Below are 17,027 nucleotides of genomic sequence, written 5' to 3'. Positions count from 1 at the left end.
GGATGAAATATGGAAAGCATACGAGAATCCGAGTGGGCTTTCCCATCTGAGAAGATGCTATACATTTGGAAGGTAATCACTGTCTTGTAGCCTGGATGAAGGAAATAAATAGAGGTAAAATCTCATACTTTATTTAGATTGGCTAATTGGTTAAGTTATAATAAAACAAGATTATGTCTAATCAACATTTAAACAAAAAATAAAGTACCATCCTTGTGTGGATACAATTTTCCATGAACATAGAGGAAGAGAATAAGAGAGAGGTTCTCTCACTTATATCTAGATTAAATTGATATGCCATTGTTTCTTCATAATCTATATTGTTGCTATTGTTATTTGTTATTTTATTTTTCTCAACTCAAGTAATGCCACTTTTATAAGATGAACAAGGTGGGCTACATTTTCTTAACACCCATTGACAATATATGTCTTACTAGAGCACTGGGGACAGTAAAAAAGGAAATCATACTTACGTATACTTGGAGTTTAAATAATCAGGGGAGTACATAGGTTTTTACAAAAACAAAAACGAAGGGGGCTACCACCTTGGTATAATTGTCCTTTTTTGGTCATGGCACATATCCTATTCCAAGTAATAGTATGGCAATTTCTAAAATATAAAGCTATATAGAAATGCAAGATAAACATACTTTATATATTGCTCAATATGTAGGATGAGTACCTTTCTACCACTAGAGAGATAGAAATATTAAAGGAAAGGGAGGAGCTAGGCTGGGCTAGGAGGTGGTGGTGGGGAGAGTTAGAGAGAGTGTGTACAAAGTAGAGAGATGTAGCCAAAAAAACTCCCTCTAAAGCTCCCTCATTGACAACCCCCCACACACACATGGGAAGGATATATACGAAGCCCCATTGTACGGCCACACTTATAGAAACACAAGGATGGCATCACTCATCACCACCTCTCATAGCTTCGAATGAGAACCGGAGCACGTGAGTGGGATATATATAGCCCCATTATTTCATCACTCCTTCATCACCTTCCTCTATAAGAGATTCCAATGATTAGTCATTCCAACCTATTAGTAGCCTTGAAGTTTTGCCGATGGGAGGGCATCACCTTAGGTAATATCCACACCCTTATGACATTGTAGTGTTCGGTGAATTTCCATTGCACTACTATCCACCACAAACTGGATATTTCCTCCGTATGCACCTCCACCACCACTTCCCACTACGGTAGCGACGTCTAAATTCACTCCTGATATGTTAAGAATGGTGGGGTAAATAGGGAGGGGGCTTGCCATGGTCATAGACCCAATCACATGAGCACCTAGAGCCCCAAAATCCCAAAGGGCACATCTCTAACGTCTTTGAGCTTATGAATAAGTGGGAAAGAGATCCCATTCCATATACCTTGAAATGCTCAACCAAATCTATAAGGCATTTGATCACCCTCGATGGGAAAGTAGTGGTTCCAATCATTGAAACCAGAAAATAAGGAAAACTTTAATGCCTTAAAGAAACCATTCATCATTTTCGGGTCTGCTGCTCTACCACAAACAACACAAATCTACCACAAACAAGGTGGAGCCCCATAGTCCAAAACTCTATCATGTAGAATGGGTCAATAAGAGACTACACAAACAGCCGAGAGATACCTTAACTCTGGATGTATAGCCTCACACACAAGAGAGCAGTTGGGCCTTATAAGGTATGTCAAAGGCATGAGGCTCCACGATGCTCTTCTTGCAAGGAAACATGAAGCATTCCAGTAATCCGATTGACTTTGATGGCAACTTTATGGATCTTCTCTCACAAAGACGACCTAGAAGAACACCATCAAAGATTTCATTCCGCACATCGGAAAAAAAAAAAAAAGTGGAGACCATATGGATGGAAAGCAAGTTGGGGAGATAGGTGCCCCCTTACTACATCAAATGGTGCAGCCCTAGCGAGCGGGATTAGGGAAGGACTGTAGGTTAAACGCACTTGTACCCACACACACACAAAGATGGTGTGGTGTGGTGTCGCCAAAACCACAAAGATGGTGTGGTGTAGCCAAAACCACACCACTAGGCAAGCCCTATGTTAGGCAAGCCCTATGTTACCCTTTGGGAAGATAGGATCAATGGCTCTCATCTCACCCCCAAGATCTATTGTGGAGATTTTGCAGTGGGTAATCTCGAGAAAGTAATCTTAGGGCCCGAGAGTAATCTTGGGTCCCCCTCCTCCACTGGGATTCAAACTCAGGCCCAAGATTACTAGAGGCACACACTCTACCACTACGCCTGCACGTTTTTCATGATATATTGGTGCCGGAATTGACGTTGATGTGTAGGCTTGAAGTAATCTTCGGGCCAAAAGTAATCTCGGGGGCCAAAAGTAATCTCGGGCTGACAAGTTCTACGGCATGAGATTTGCCTTGGGGCCCCAAATGCATAGGGGCCCTTGATTCCATCTCCCCCAACCTGTGCCATTTAGAGCTAAGGCTGTGTTACCAACGATTGGGAAATCATTAGACTGCCAACTACTATTGTCAGTGCAATTAGCATGCTTAGCATTAGCAACTCAACATCAATCACTAGCCTTATTGCCCAACCCATGGTAGTAGCCTCCGACTTTACTAGCTCTACAAACCATGCCAACAATAAAAAATGTACCCAAATATTATATTCTATCTAATGTATGGTTGTTTTTTTTAATGGTTGGTAATTATTAATTAGAATGGAATATTATATTCTATCTAATTAATGGTTGGTAATCATTATTTGACATGGGTATACTGAGGCACATAGCATCCATGATTGGAGGTAAAGAGATTTGTTGTATGTTTTGATTGCATGTGATGCTCTCCTCGGTGTGTTTTGGTTGTAGTGCTGCTCTCATTCGGCTATGGGAGCTGGAACCGCAGCTCCTATGAAGGTACACCTTTGTCCTTTTTGCTTATATGGTCTTGGCTTGTCTTGTTGTCCACATGCAGATCGAGTGCAACCTTTCTTAGGTAATATGTGGTGCCTTTGTTAATCTTCTTGTTTAGCATTTTCTTTCTAGTTTTGGTTGGTCGTCTTGGCTAGTTCTGGTTTTTTCACGTTGGTATACAAATACATTTCCTTGTCTAGGTTTGATATACGAGGGTGCAATGTTAATGAACTTCATTTCCCTTGTTCCTTCAAGATGGTAGAAATAACACAAAAAGCAAGTTGTGTGCTTATTTGTTTTGTTCTTACAAATGTATTTCTTTTAAGAAAATAAGCTATTTTTTCAATAGGTGTAATGTTAATAAACTTCATTTCCCTTGTTCCTTGGAGAAATGGTAGAAATAACACAAAAAGTCCAGTTTTGTGCTTATTTGTTATGTTCTTAGAAATGTATTCCTAGCTTTTGCATGCAATCATAAGATTTTTATTTATATTTTTAAAGAGAAGCATTTTTTTTCCAGAAAGAGACTTCTATTAAGTTTGAAAAAGACATTACCAATCACAGCTATAAGCCAGAAAAGAATAGAATCACCCCAATATGTAAGGTGATTTCAACCACTAAGGAGCATCATGATGCCATGAAAGACCTGTGGTACCAGAGGAAAAGAAGATGCCATGGTCCCACTCCCGCATAAATATCACATGCTTTGCCTGCACAGAACAAGAGAGCCCCTAAATATGGAGCCCAAGTAGCCATAAGAGTCTGGATGATATCACCCCATATAGCACTAATGCACTGAGACCCAAAAATCCGAACACCCTCAATAGCCTCCATCTATCTAGCTCTCTAGATCTACCATGCTGTAATACTGGCAACAATCTCCCAACTTGTGTCAATCCTCTGTCTTAGGAGTGTATAATCAGAGTGAGGAAAATCTTGCAATAAACCATGTTAGGCAATACCTCTATGAATGAAGATAGCAAAATCTATACCACTACCCTCATAAAAATGCTACAGACCGAACTGGGAGAGCCAAGAAACTGCCCCCCAAGTCACATGCATGGCTTGGCCACTCAATTTGCCCATAAGTTGGGCTACAAAACCCCAAATCTGTTGTGCAATGCTGCATCCCCATAAACAATGTTGTACAGTCTCAGAATTTGCCGCACACCTAAGACAGGAAGATGCTACACCGAAAACTGATGTCCACTTATTGGTGGGGAGACCACCATGTAAAAATAACAAAAAGAAATGAGAGATCTGGCTCCTTCTGTATGAGTGCCAAAGTCTATGCCAATATCTGCGTTGTATCACTGGAGAAATATCATAGCTCTCCCAATGAGACCTGAGAGTAGGGATCCTATGCATTTGTCGAGTGAGGAGAAGCCTAGCATTCCGAACAATGAAACTGAAAAAAGGAAGGGTTTTCAAAGGATCAAAGGCATCAATCCACTCCCACTCTCTTGGATCCCACTGAAGATATCTGATAGGATTGCCACTATATAACCACAAACACCAAGAGCCATGAGTCACTATCTAAGGAGAAGGGTCAATGAACCAATGCTTCCCTGAACAACCAACAATCCTCACTAGACTAAGCCTAGTATCTGGGATGATCTCCTCCCATACTACATCTCCTCAATCTCCCTCCAAGCATGATAGAGTAAATGATGCAATCTGTAGCCTCCTGGCCCAGGAGAGCAATGACCTGCAGAGGTTTGCCTATCCTCGAAAAAACTCCCAACCAACTCAAATGATAGTCTCCATGAAAGGTCCCAGAGAGCCACTCATGTGTGTGGAATAGCTGCATCAATCTAATCGATACGAATGCGAGAGCCCCTAAGATGCTGAATAGATGAAGCTCTATGATCCTCTGGAAGACTCTTAAAGGTCTTCCAAGCAAGAACTGTGTATGCACATCTCTCCCGTCCTGACCACTGCATATAACAAGATGCACCAAGTGACCGACTAGCCTCATCCCTGATGAGCTTGTTCAACATAATAGGTTGTCGATCAACCTCATCCAATGACCTAGGAAGCCTTTGTCGCAAAAAAGATCTCATGCTTGTCCATGCTCTGACAATGGCTACAATAAGAGGGAAAGATGGTGCCGTGATATCAGCCTCTGTGAACAAAAATCGTATGATGGGCATCTAGTCTCTCCCAACCCGGGGTGTACATTCAAAAATCTGAGATAAGAAAAAATCCTTCCAAGGCTCAATGCTTGATAGGAACCTTTGACCACAAGTTTGCATAGCAATGCCCTGCACTGAACATCAGGATCGATTATATTCAAGCCCCCCTCTCGTTTGGGCTGAATAACTGTGAGCCAAGCTACCTTGGCACGAGTGTCTGAGGTGCTATTCAAACCCGACCAAAGAAAATTGCGGATCAATCTCTGCAATTGACCAATGCACGCACGAGAGAAGGACCAACAAGAGGCAATAAACCAAGCTGAGGCAAGCAATACACCTGATTAGCCACCAAAGCTCTGGAAGCTAAATCTAATCTCCTGGAACTCCACTGAAGGAGCTTCTTCTGGATACTCATAAGTACCAGGGCAATCTGCTGTGTGTGCAGGAGAAATATCAACCCCAACCTAGCATCCCAAATATCTAGCAGTGTATCCTCTGTTGATCCAAGTAAAACCAAGCTTTGCACCCCAAGCAACTCTCGGTGAATCACTAACCCAAAAACCAACAGATTTGTGCCAATTAATTAGTGCTCGTGCTGCCAAACAAAACTCCTCTAGTGCTACCCGAAAGGAACATAAGCATATATGTAAAGCCTCCAAGAACATGGCTGTGTCATCAGCTAACTCAGAGTCAACCAATTCCTCTTGACTACGAAGAGGCAACCTCAATCCAGAAATACCAGCAATGGAGCAGAGAAAGATGCTCATGGCCTCTGCAACTATGATATATAATAATGGGGCTAAAGGGCAACCCTACCGTACTGAGCGAGAAATCTGAAACCGCTCTCCTCTATCACCGCAAGTGAGCACTCTATTGTGGGCATCACGATACATGCATGAAACTCCCTTGATCCATCTCTGAGAGAGAAGCCCATATGGCTAAGAGTACCCTCAAGGAAGTCCCAATCCACTCTATCATAGGCCTTCTCAAAATCCAAGAGCAGAATGGCTAAGGGCTGATTGCTCTCTTTAGCCCATTCAACGGCCTCCCAAAACGAGAAAATTTATCAAAGATGCTCCTACCGTGTAAAAATCCATTATGAGTATCATGAATGACATCCTGCAAAATTGGCTGCAATCTGATGCTCATCACTGCCTTAGCAAGAATCTTATATGCAGTCCCAAGTAAGGTGATCGGTCTCCATTGGACAATCAATGTTTTATCACCACTCTTAGGAATAAGATAAATAAGCCCCTCAGTGAGAGAAGAAAGCATAGAACCTGTGTCCCACCACATCTCCTGGAGAGCCGATGTGATCTCAGCCCCAATCTCATCCCAAAAAGTAATGAAAAAAACAAGGGAAGGCCATTCTTCCTTGGACACTTACCACATGAGGTAAGGCATGAAGAGCATGACTGAACCCCTGCATAGAAAAAGGGGCATCCAGAGCGGCACACATCTACTCAATGATCAAATGTGGCAATGCATTCCAAACCTTCCTCTATGCCCTATGTCTCAAATCAGAGTGTAGCTCAGCACTAAGAAGCTGGCGATGGAAATCAAAGCAAAGAAATGTTTGTTGCATTTGCCACCCATGTGTCCAAAAGGATCCCTGGGCATGGAAACGGTACTCCGCGCGCTGCTCAAGAGAGTGATGAAGTTCTGTCCTAACAATACATAAAGAATCTGCAACCCATTGAGCATGAGGATGTTTCTCGTGCTCTTTATGTAAGGCAACAAATCTACGTCTAACAACCCTTTCTAAATCCAAGGCCTCTTGCCTCTTAGAGAGGGCACATGTGTGATAAAAGTCACTAATATCATAGAGAGCAGAGGCCAGGCTTTGAGAGGCCTGTGAGAAATCATGAGATCTCCAAATATCAAGCATGATAGCTCTACATCTACAAACAAATGATCAGGGATGCGTACATGGGGTGCTGATCCATGGCAATTCAGATCTCTAATACATAAAACCACTGGGCAATGATCTGATTTAGAGGTGCCTATAGCAATAAAAGTATGCCCACCTCTGTCAAGCACCCAATCGTCCACAAAATCTGTCTAACCGTGCATAAATACATCCTGCATCCCTTCTCTTGTTAGACCATGAATAAAGAAGAGTGGATGGTCTCCTCGAAATGTCATCCTCATGTCAACAATCTTTGCCACCATGAATGGAGAGTATAAGCCTCTCCCAAGATGCTCTTTCAAGAGGATGCACCAAGCCCTCATGTCCAACTCTTTTATCCATTGGCATCTCAACCATGTTAAAATCCCCACCAATAATCCAATGGTCGGCAAGAGGCATCAATGTAGTGAGAGATTTCCAAAAGGCAATCCTCTCACCTCTATGGTTAAGAGCATAGAGGTTGAGAATACCAATGCGTGTAGTACCTTGAATAAGAAGGATCCATTGTGCTCTCATGACGGTCTTTGTGTGTCTGTCTCGTTCACCTATATTTGTCAATCTCTCGTATATCTATCGATCTCTATGTCTGGGGTTTTCTAACCTTGTGTCTTTGTCTGATTTGCCTTTGTCCGCGTTTGATCTGGCTCTGTGTGTCAATTTGTATCTGTGTGCCGTCCTTTGTTGCATGTAGGACCTGATGCGATAAAAAAATCTGCGATCTTTAAAAAAGAAAGCAAGTTCATCTAGTACATCAGTGCATACTGTTGCATCCTCAAATGTTAAAATATGGTGACCAAGATGGTTGCTCCATGGATGATGACTGATGGTAGACTAATCAAGAAATATATGGGTTGGGATTAAACTACCCCAAGGTATTGTCATGTGTAGAGGTTTGAAGCAAGTTTGTTTGCACACCTATGAAAGCATGTTAGGGTATTGCATGAAAGATTTGCACAAGCCACACTTTAGTTCTTCTAGCACAATGTGACATCTGAAGAAATGACAAGGGCTCGTGAGCAATACACATTGTATGGCTAAGCTGACCTGAAAAACAAAGTATGTCTCACACCCATCAACCTGTATGATCATGCCTATGTGTGCATGGATCCATATGAATGTGATGCATTATACTTCCGAGTTTGTGTGCTCGGCCATCCCGACACCATATTGTTGCCCTTAGCCTACATGATCAAATTATTCTTAGTTTTCTCATATCCGAGTTGTTTCTTCCTTCAAGACATGTATGAACAAATAAGCGAAACTCATTGATGAATTGTCTCTTGCATGACATTCACATGCACCATCTGCAATGAAAGCTTCCAACATTTCCGGTATGATATCTCTTAGTCACTAATTTGGCAGAATTGCTCATTTTGTAAAACAAGGCAGCCATCAAAGCCCATATTGAGCCACCTAATACAAGAATTAGAGTAATGGCATGCACAAAGCAAGCACCAAACATCCCTGCCTATAACATCTGCTTGCGTAAAACTCAGCTGCTTTATCGACAAGATAACATATTTATACAAAAAATGCTCAGCTTTGAAAGGTTTGTGTTCAATTTTGTCATAATATAATCAAAACGACTTGTTTTTTAACATCTGACAATATGCAAAGAAGACATTCCACCAATAAGCCCACATACAGCAATGTAAACAACTTCCCTCAAGATAATACATCCTGTGCGACTCACAACATCCTGTTGACACTATGTAGGTGCCTCCTCTTTCCTCAGAAGCAGGTGACAGCCTTCAACCTCACAGCATTCTTCCACGGAGGATCGCCTCCGCCTTCCGCACCTCTTTCAAGATTCCAATTACAAAAACCTGGAGGAAAAAAAGATTCTCCTTATTAAAAATCTCAGAAAAAGAACTGATTTTTTCCCCAAATTCTCAACCAATGCTTCACATGCCTTGTCTGGGGGCCCTTTGGCACCACCAATGAAGATGTTGGCTCTGCGCTCACGATAAGATTTGTTGTTAGCATCTGCACTCCAACAGAGTTGACAATATTGAATTGAAAAGTACCATATTAAGCTTTTGCAGCCATATCATCTAGTGTTCTGCAATCCCCAACAGCTTGCCCTTTCTCAGAAGAAAAAACCTCCTACTTCCTTCTAAATGATTCTAAGGGAAAGTCAAATGGGAAGAAGGGAGTTACTTGCAAGACTCTTTAATCGACAAGATTGATGCACCCTTCTTGCCTATGACACGTCCCATTTTTCCTGGAGGCACGTCCACAACAGACAAAACCTCCTGCAGGTCGGTGACCTCGGCTTCAATGTGCTCTGCAGCCAAATCAGTCAAATCCATCAATGCTCGCCAGCCAAACCCCTGAAATTCATCAATCTACAAAATTTATAAAAAGAATTGCTTGTTTTTAAATCATCTCTGCCTTCTTTACTAGCGAACAAAAACACTACCCAGCAGTGCTTTGTAACAAAACAAGTCCAAGCTTGCAAGTTGCATGTGTGTGAAAATGGCATTTTTCCCAGCCCTAAAAAGGGGTTTTATCTGATTTATTTGGTTATTATTGAGTTTTTAGGCCTTGTGCTGCTGGCCAACAGCCCCTTTACTGGGCCGACCAGCAGCCCACCTCATCTATATACACATGGCTTCATCAGTCATCATTCACCACATCAGTGACCACATCATACCTCACCATCAACATATCTGCTGCTGCTGCCAGCAACACTTCTTCATCTACTTGGCTCAATATGCAGTTTAGTTTTCATCAGTTCTTTGTAAATATCTCAGCTTTATTCAATTCAATAATATACAGCATTGAGTAGGTTAGGTTGAGAGAATCAAATCTTTGGCTGTCATCCCACACTTCCGGTAGTGCAACCCTCACAAATCACTACCCTTTCTGCACTCACAAGAACTCCTCCCTTCTGAGTTGAGGAATTCATACATCAACCCAACATAGCCTCCCCTTCACTCTCTCAACTCCAGTTCACACCCACCAGGCCACTTTACATAGCTGTATGCTACTTTCCACCAGATGCCTCATGATATGCTCAGTAGCACACTCAAGTGGTCCATGAGGAGGAGGAGGAGGGGTGTTTCACCATATACATCACTCTCTGACGATTGTCGAGTTGACGCAGCTAGGTGAAGTTCTCCTACTTGGGGACTTCAATGCCAGGACTAGGAGCAGTGTGAGAGAGATGATATTGAGGATCCCATCCAGCTCCGCACCCTTGACCAAGCAGACACAGGAGGCAACTTTTCTCAGGATCATGGGGCTATTACAAGATATTGGAGACATCTACTCGAGCTGGGATCCAGGCATTGTCTCGTTATTTATAACGGGATGACACAATGGCCACATTAAGGAGGGCTTACTTGCTTTCCACAAGGAGGGGGATCCACCACAGTTGACTACATTTTGGGATCCATGGAGATGGCACAACACATATCAGCCTTTACTATCTCCACATGCCCACTTGGAGCGGATCATGCCTACCTCACTCTCTCTCTCACCACCACAGCTTTACCGCCCCCCACCCCCCCCCCCAAACTACACATTACACCACTACTCATTTTACCCACGATAGTGATTATATCTATTCCAATCACATCTACCATGGCCTCTTATCGATGGATCCAGCTGCACCTCTTGACATTCTCACTTCTCAGCTCACAGCACTTCTCCATTCATCAGCTTCCCCCATACCTCTCATTCCACCGCCAAACCTCGGACTGGGACGATGCCCCATAATAGTTGGTATGATAACGAGTGCCGCACTACACGTGCCCATCTTTTACGAGAAGTAGCTACGGGTCAAACCTCGGCCCGACAGGCTCAGAGACTAAACCAGTCCCTTTACTCATTGTAAAAAACATGCACATGAAGTAAAGCAATATCGGGAGCTATACCAACTATTCTTGAGCAGTAACTCTGAGGAGACTTGGCGCCGGACACAGGAACGCCGACCACCCACACCCATCACTACCCACATATTTGGCACACATACGCTCACTCATCATATCACATTCCTGATCAGCCCCCCCTTCCACACCCACCAGAGCCTCACCCCACTACATCTAGCTTTTTCACCACAGACATGGTGGAGAAAGCTATGAGGAGATGCTGGGTATTTTCTTTTTACATAATGAACAAAGGTAACCATGGACTAAGGGGAAAGACCATGAGATCCTTCATTTACTCAAGGATGTAAGACCCTCGCAATGATCCTAACCCAACGATCCTCCCCAAAAATTGGTCCAAAGAACACCATAATACCTATGAAAAGGCAAGGGACCCAATGAATCTGTAAAATTGCCATGCAGTCATGGTTGGCCATCTCATGGCCAAGACTTTTAGATCAGTAGTAATAGAGGCATACTTGCATGAGTGGATAGAGCAACAAGGAGTTCAAGCCAGAGGCCAAGCAAGCTTTTTGCAAGACCACTCAGAGCCATCATCGAGTAGGCAAAACAGAGCACAGAAGCTATATTGTTGCTTTTCGTGTGTTCCGAAAGACCTTTAACACAGTTCCACACCTAAAACTGATGAGCTGGTTAAGACCAACAAGGATGATGTCACACTCTGACCCAAGAAATCTAAAGCTCACCGAACGTAACCAGCTACCATGCCCTTGTAAACTCGTCAACATTCCATCATCCATCATTCTACTTCTGAGATCACCAACAATCAAATCTCTATTAGGATAATCCAAAACCAGAATGGTGTTAAATATCCTAGGGAGGCTGAAAGAAAGAGTCATCTGCCCTATGTATGTCATTTGAATATATACCTTTCTGAAAATCTGGTGACTTTTGAAATACTGGGAAAAAAAAGGAAAAAGATTAACAACAAACCTGGGGGTGGCGGAAGCGCTGGCCAATCTTGAAATTTCTCATCGTCTCTGCAAAAGCAACGGCAGTAAAGAGATCCCCTAACAGCCAGCTGCCACAAGGATAGCTGCTCCATCTTCTCCACCATCATGTGATGTATACGAAGAATGAAGCGTACATCATCAGCTGCTACACGCTTCATTCTTTCTGTCAACGGCCTGTGTCTCCAAAATTCGGGGTTCTGCAAAGTGCAAAGTTTTCATTTTCTACATAAACCAATAAATCTTTTTTTGGATAAATGAACAACATATCAGGATCAAACTTCTCACCAAAAGGGAAAATAAGGAGAATAGGGGAAGAGAGAAGGGAGAGGTATGGCGATATGAGAATGGAACTTCTCACCAAAAGGGGAAAGGAGGAGAATAAGGGAAGAGAGAAGGGGGAGGGGTGACGATATCAGAATGGAACTTCCCACCAAAAGGGAAAAGGAGGAGAATAAGGGAAGAGAGAAGGGGGAGGGGTGGTGGGGGAGGCTATAACCAGCTTTCGATGGGCTGACATGTTATATACAACCAGAAGCAATTATTTGTAATATTCAATTATCACATATCTAAAGTTCACTTACATGATCTCTAGAGAGAGGTTGATAGGATAAAAGTTGTTTTAGTTTTTCATGCACTAAATGTGTACATGGGTAGGCACATAGGTACATACACCTAGTGTTGCAGTGAGTTTTAGATTTGGGGGAAGGAAATCAAAAGAGTGGTAAATTCAGTTTGCCGAGGTGGCTGGCAGAATTAGAAATGAGCATGTGCACGCAAGTTGACTAAGGAATGGAGAATACGTGTTCCTGGGAGGAGCATGAGGTGGAACTTGCCATGCAAGGTGTACATGAGGAGAGAATCGGCAAACTTCTGGAGGCATGGCGGCCGCTGTGAATTGTGGGCACGTGAAAAGGGTTGCTGCTAGATAGAGAATAGCGCAGGATTGTAAGAAGGGGGAGACCTCCTGTACTCTGTTGCATAAGCTGATAAGGTGGCTGCTAGAAGGTGACGGAGAGAAGATACAGTCCATCTTAGATATGCTGCATTTGTGTGCTGTTTTTACGGAATGTGTGCCCAGGAAAATGTCGAGTGATTCAATGGGAAGCTATCCTACTGAAGGTGGTTGATTCTGTGTATGCCGTCTTAGTATGTGAGAGGAGTTGTGAATGATTACTTTTTGTAAGAGCATTCAGTGGTTTATAGTCTACACATTCTCCACCTACCATCCTTTTTGGGTACAATTACAACCGGGCTGGCCCAATCTGAATGAACTACAGGGTAGATTATATCAGCCTTCAATAGCTTCACCACCTCCTCTCGAAGCACCTCCACTTGCTTTGGACTAAGCCTTTTCATCCTCTGGAAAACCGGTCTTGCATTCTCCTTCAATTCAATTCTTAATGATCTCCCTCTGAAACCTCTTATCTCATCATAAGATGTAATAAAAAGCTGAGGATACCTTCGCAGCATAGTACAATATTGCTCCTTCTCTTCCATGGAAAGGTCAGGGTTGAGTGCCTGCTCCACCACTTCTTGTGTTGAGACTTGAGGATCCCTGGGCTGCATAAATTGCTCCATCACCTCAAATCTGTCCTGCTCTTTTTCATTTTCAGATTCACATGGCTGATCCACTTTCAAGCATTCCCCTCCTTCAATAAAAGCAACACTAGCCTCATCACTATCAGATGTTGTTGTACTTTCCTCCACACTTGCAGTGTCACTCTCTGCCTCCTCTTCCACAGCACTTGGAGTGTCACTCTCTGCCTCCTCTTCCGCAGCACTTGGAATCCCTGTATGGTTTACCATATCAAACTTCATTCTCTTCCCATTGGAAGCATGGACAGTGATCTCTCCTTTTCCCCAATTTTGTATTGCTCCTACTTTCCTTAACCATGGCCTGCCCAAAATAAGAGGATAAGCTCCCATTCCTGCTGACATTACATGACAATCTATCTTACACCGAACATTGTAAACCTCAATATCTAAATCTGAAACTATTCCCAAGCTCTTAACCTTAGCATGGTTGGCCATTCTTATCCGGAAATTTGAAGGAGAAGTAATCTTGAGACCCAATCTTTCAGCACAAGACTGAGTAATAACACAAATCTGTGCTCCTCCATCGATGTATGCTTCCCCAAGGCCAAACCCTTTATGCCAAGCCTCCATTGAAGGGCAAATGTCTGGCAATTCTGTCATTGACATAATCTTTTTTGCCACTTTATGTGCTGTCCTCTTTCTGCCTGTACTAACAGCCCGCTTCCACTCCTCCTTAAGCTTGGGACAGAGGCCTATCACCTGGCCTAAAGTAATGTCAGCTTTCCTCCTTGAAAGATCTCCAATCAGATCATATTCAGCCTGCTCCTTCCCCAAAGGATAGTCAGTTGTCTTATACTTCTGCCTGGGCTTCCGTACCTTCCTGCTTTGATAAGTAACTACTTCCTCTGTCTGCTTATTCTTCTTAGTACTAGGCCCTGCTTCTTCTTCTCTATCTCTCTTCCCAAGAGGGAGCACATCAACATCACTTTCCTCTAAAGCAAGAGGTAACACATCAGCATCCGTCTTCTCCGGCCCCCAGGAAAACCCCTTTCCTTTCTCTTCATATGTGGCTTTTGCTGTCCCACTACTACTAGAAGGTCCAGCCTCTTTTATTTCAACTCCATGATCATTTTGCCTATTATTCAAATTGGTTGGAAGAGAATACATATCCCCACCTACTCTTGGAGGCTTATCACAGTGCGAACTGTAGTGTCCCCAATCTCCACAGTTGAAACACTGGACATACGGTGCATATGTTCCTCGTCCCCGTCCACCTTGCCATAAAGCTTGCCCATTTGAAGTAGGCACACCACCAGCACCTCGACCACCCTGCATGCGTCATCGCCCTCTCCCCGCCATAAGGTTCAAACTTAGATTCTTCATCATCTCTGACATTTCATGTATTTCTTCCTTAATTGTACTCTCCTTCTTATCCTCCTGCTTTGATGGCTCAACCACAACTTGAGTAGGCATCTTAGAAACTACAGGCAGGTTATAACCCAGCTGTACCAGCCTCCTTTGCTTCCTCTCCTTTTCCTTAGGCACTCTTAAGGCATCCTCAAAAGTACCCAGCTCCTTCACCTCTACCTTTACTCGTATATCAGGCTTCAAACCTGCAATGAATCTGTCCTTCTTAATGACACGGGGTGGCACTTCTGGTTGAAGGGCTGTCTGCCATCTATTCCACATTATTGTGAACCTCCCCAAGTAATCATCAACAGTCTGATCAGATTTCTATTGCAGTGCACATAACTCCCTCCAGAGGCCATCTGCATCTCTTGCACATGCAAACTGAGCCAGAAATGCAGCTCTCACCTCTCCATAATTGGGATCCCTATGCACCTCATGCTCATCCTGACAAGCAGCCTTAAACTTTTGCAGCCAAAGAGCAGGCTTCCCCCATCAAACAGAATGACAAAATCTGCAACAAAACCTCGGGAACATTCATGTCCTTAATTAGGGCTGTAAACTCCAAATTTTCAATAAATCTTTCAGGATCTTCATTGGGCAGGCCATAAAACCTTGCAAAGTCCTAAGCCATCATCCACATCTGGGTTCTCTTGTCTTGGGTGCACTCCAATCCCAATCCAAGACCAACTTACTGCTTTCTTTATTCCCTTCCCCAGCAGGATCGCCAAAACCGTGATCGGTGAAAAGAGAGGAAGGAAAGAAGAGCAAAGATGGATAGGAACACTCGGAAAACACCCCCAGACAACCAGTACTCACAACCTTTGATTCAATTTTAATCCTCCTCTGCACAAAACTCAAGGTGATAGATAAACTCAAGAAGGTCCTCTTCATCAGGAAGGACTACCTCAGTCCACTCTTCATCCACCACCCTCAATAACACAGACCATACATCACCATGAATTTCACAAAAAAAAAACACTTCAATATGAAATCCTCTGAAAGAAACCTCAAGCACTTCAGGGCCTAATTCCAAAGACAAAATCATGCTTCAACTCCTACTATAACTCGGGTAGAGATTCTTGAAGTCGGAATTCCTGAGGAATCAGCAACGGTGTGGTTGCTCATAAAGTACGAGCATAGGCAACCAGTGTCCAGAGCAATAAAAACTGACCATGGATTGACCAACATAACCATAGACTCACAATAACATGCTGAACCAGCCTGACACCAACTCTCATGTAAACCTCTTCAAGATCACAAGAACCTCAATCACATTCTGCTGCATATCAAAATCAGCTTCCTCAGGAGAGTGATTACTGCATATCCCCTCATCAATTCCAGCAAAGAAAACACTAACTTGTCAACACCAAGCTCGTGGCTCTCAACAAATAGCTTCACAACTTCTCTCACATACTAAGACGGCATACACAGAATCAACCACCTTCAGTAGGATAGCTTCCCATCGAATCACTCGACATTTTCCTGGGCGCACATTCTGTAAAAACAGCACATAAATGCAGCATATCTAAGATGGACTGTATCTTCTCTCCGTCGCAGCCACCTTATCAGCTTATGCAACAGAGTACACGAGGTCTCCCCCTTCTTACAATCCTGCGCTATTCTCTATCTAGCAGCAACCCTTTTCACGTGCCCACAATTCACAGCGGCCGCCATGCCTCCAGAAGTTTGCCGATTCTCTCCTCACGTACACCTTGCATGGCAAGTTCCACCTCATGCTCCTCCCAAGAACACATATTCTCCATTCCTTAGTCAACTTGCATGCACATGCTCATTTCTGATTCTGCCAGCCACCTCGGCAAACTGAATTTACCACTCTTTCGATTTCCTTCCCCCAAATCTAAAACTCACTGCAACACTAGGTGTATGTACCTATGTGCCTACCTATGTACACATTTAGTGCATGAAAAACTAAAACAACTTTTATCCTATCACCGTGAACGTTCTCTAAGCAGCAACCCCCTCTTTCTGTGTTCCACCCCCCTCCCTCTAGCCCCCTCCTCACCCTGCCCCCCCGTGTGCAGCCCTCCCCGCCCCCCTTTCCTTCAGCACACAGCCCTCCCCTCTGCTCTCCCGCTTCATACAGTCCCCCCTCCCCCCATCTTTGTCTGTGCAGCCCTCGCCCTTTTCCTCCTTCACACAGTCCCCCCTCCTGCTGCCCCTCCCTGGCTACCTCTTCTTCACCTACGGCATCTCTGAGCTCTCCTGCCGCACCTCTCCTCCCAGCTTTTTGCCTCCCATTCCAGTCTGCTCCCAGGCTTATACTTGATCTTCATTCAGCACTGGATTCAGA

At 43.6% G+C, this 17,027-nt stretch overlaps 1 protein-coding gene across 10 annotated transcripts in view; it reads right to left on the bottom strand.

Annotated features, from left to right (window-relative positions):
• Positions 1-8,274: 8,274 nt before the first annotated feature.
• The window catches only part of LOC147633069 (uncharacterized), a 34,877-nt gene continuing 26,124 nt past the window's right edge, over positions 8,275-17,027 (bottom strand). For 8 of the 10 annotated variants that reach the window (XM_086806071.1, XM_086806069.1, XM_086806067.1 and 5 more), the window contains 4 exons: positions 11,751-11,967; positions 9,085-9,211; positions 8,837-8,879; positions 8,275-8,750 (listed from right to left, as the gene is read on the bottom strand). In XM_086806071.1, the coding sequence (XP_086662197.1) occupies positions 8,682-8,750; positions 8,837-8,879; positions 9,085-9,211; positions 11,751-11,967 (456 nt within the window). In that variant the 3' untranslated portion in view covers positions 8,275-8,681. Of the gene's footprint in view, positions 8,751-8,836; positions 8,911-9,084; positions 9,212-11,503; positions 11,568-11,750; positions 11,968-17,027 lie in introns of those variants that run through there. The other 2 variants (XR_015267077.1, XR_015267078.1) reach the window with 2 other exon arrangements.

This window comes from Cibotium barometz, chromosome 12, assembly GCF_041138505.1.
Source record: "Cibotium barometz isolate CiBa-2024 chromosome 12, ASM4113850v1, whole genome shotgun sequence".
Lineage (NCBI taxonomy): Eukaryota > Viridiplantae > Streptophyta > Polypodiopsida > Cyatheales > Cibotiaceae > Cibotium > Cibotium barometz.
This window is presented reverse-complemented; position numbering and strand designations above follow the sequence as displayed.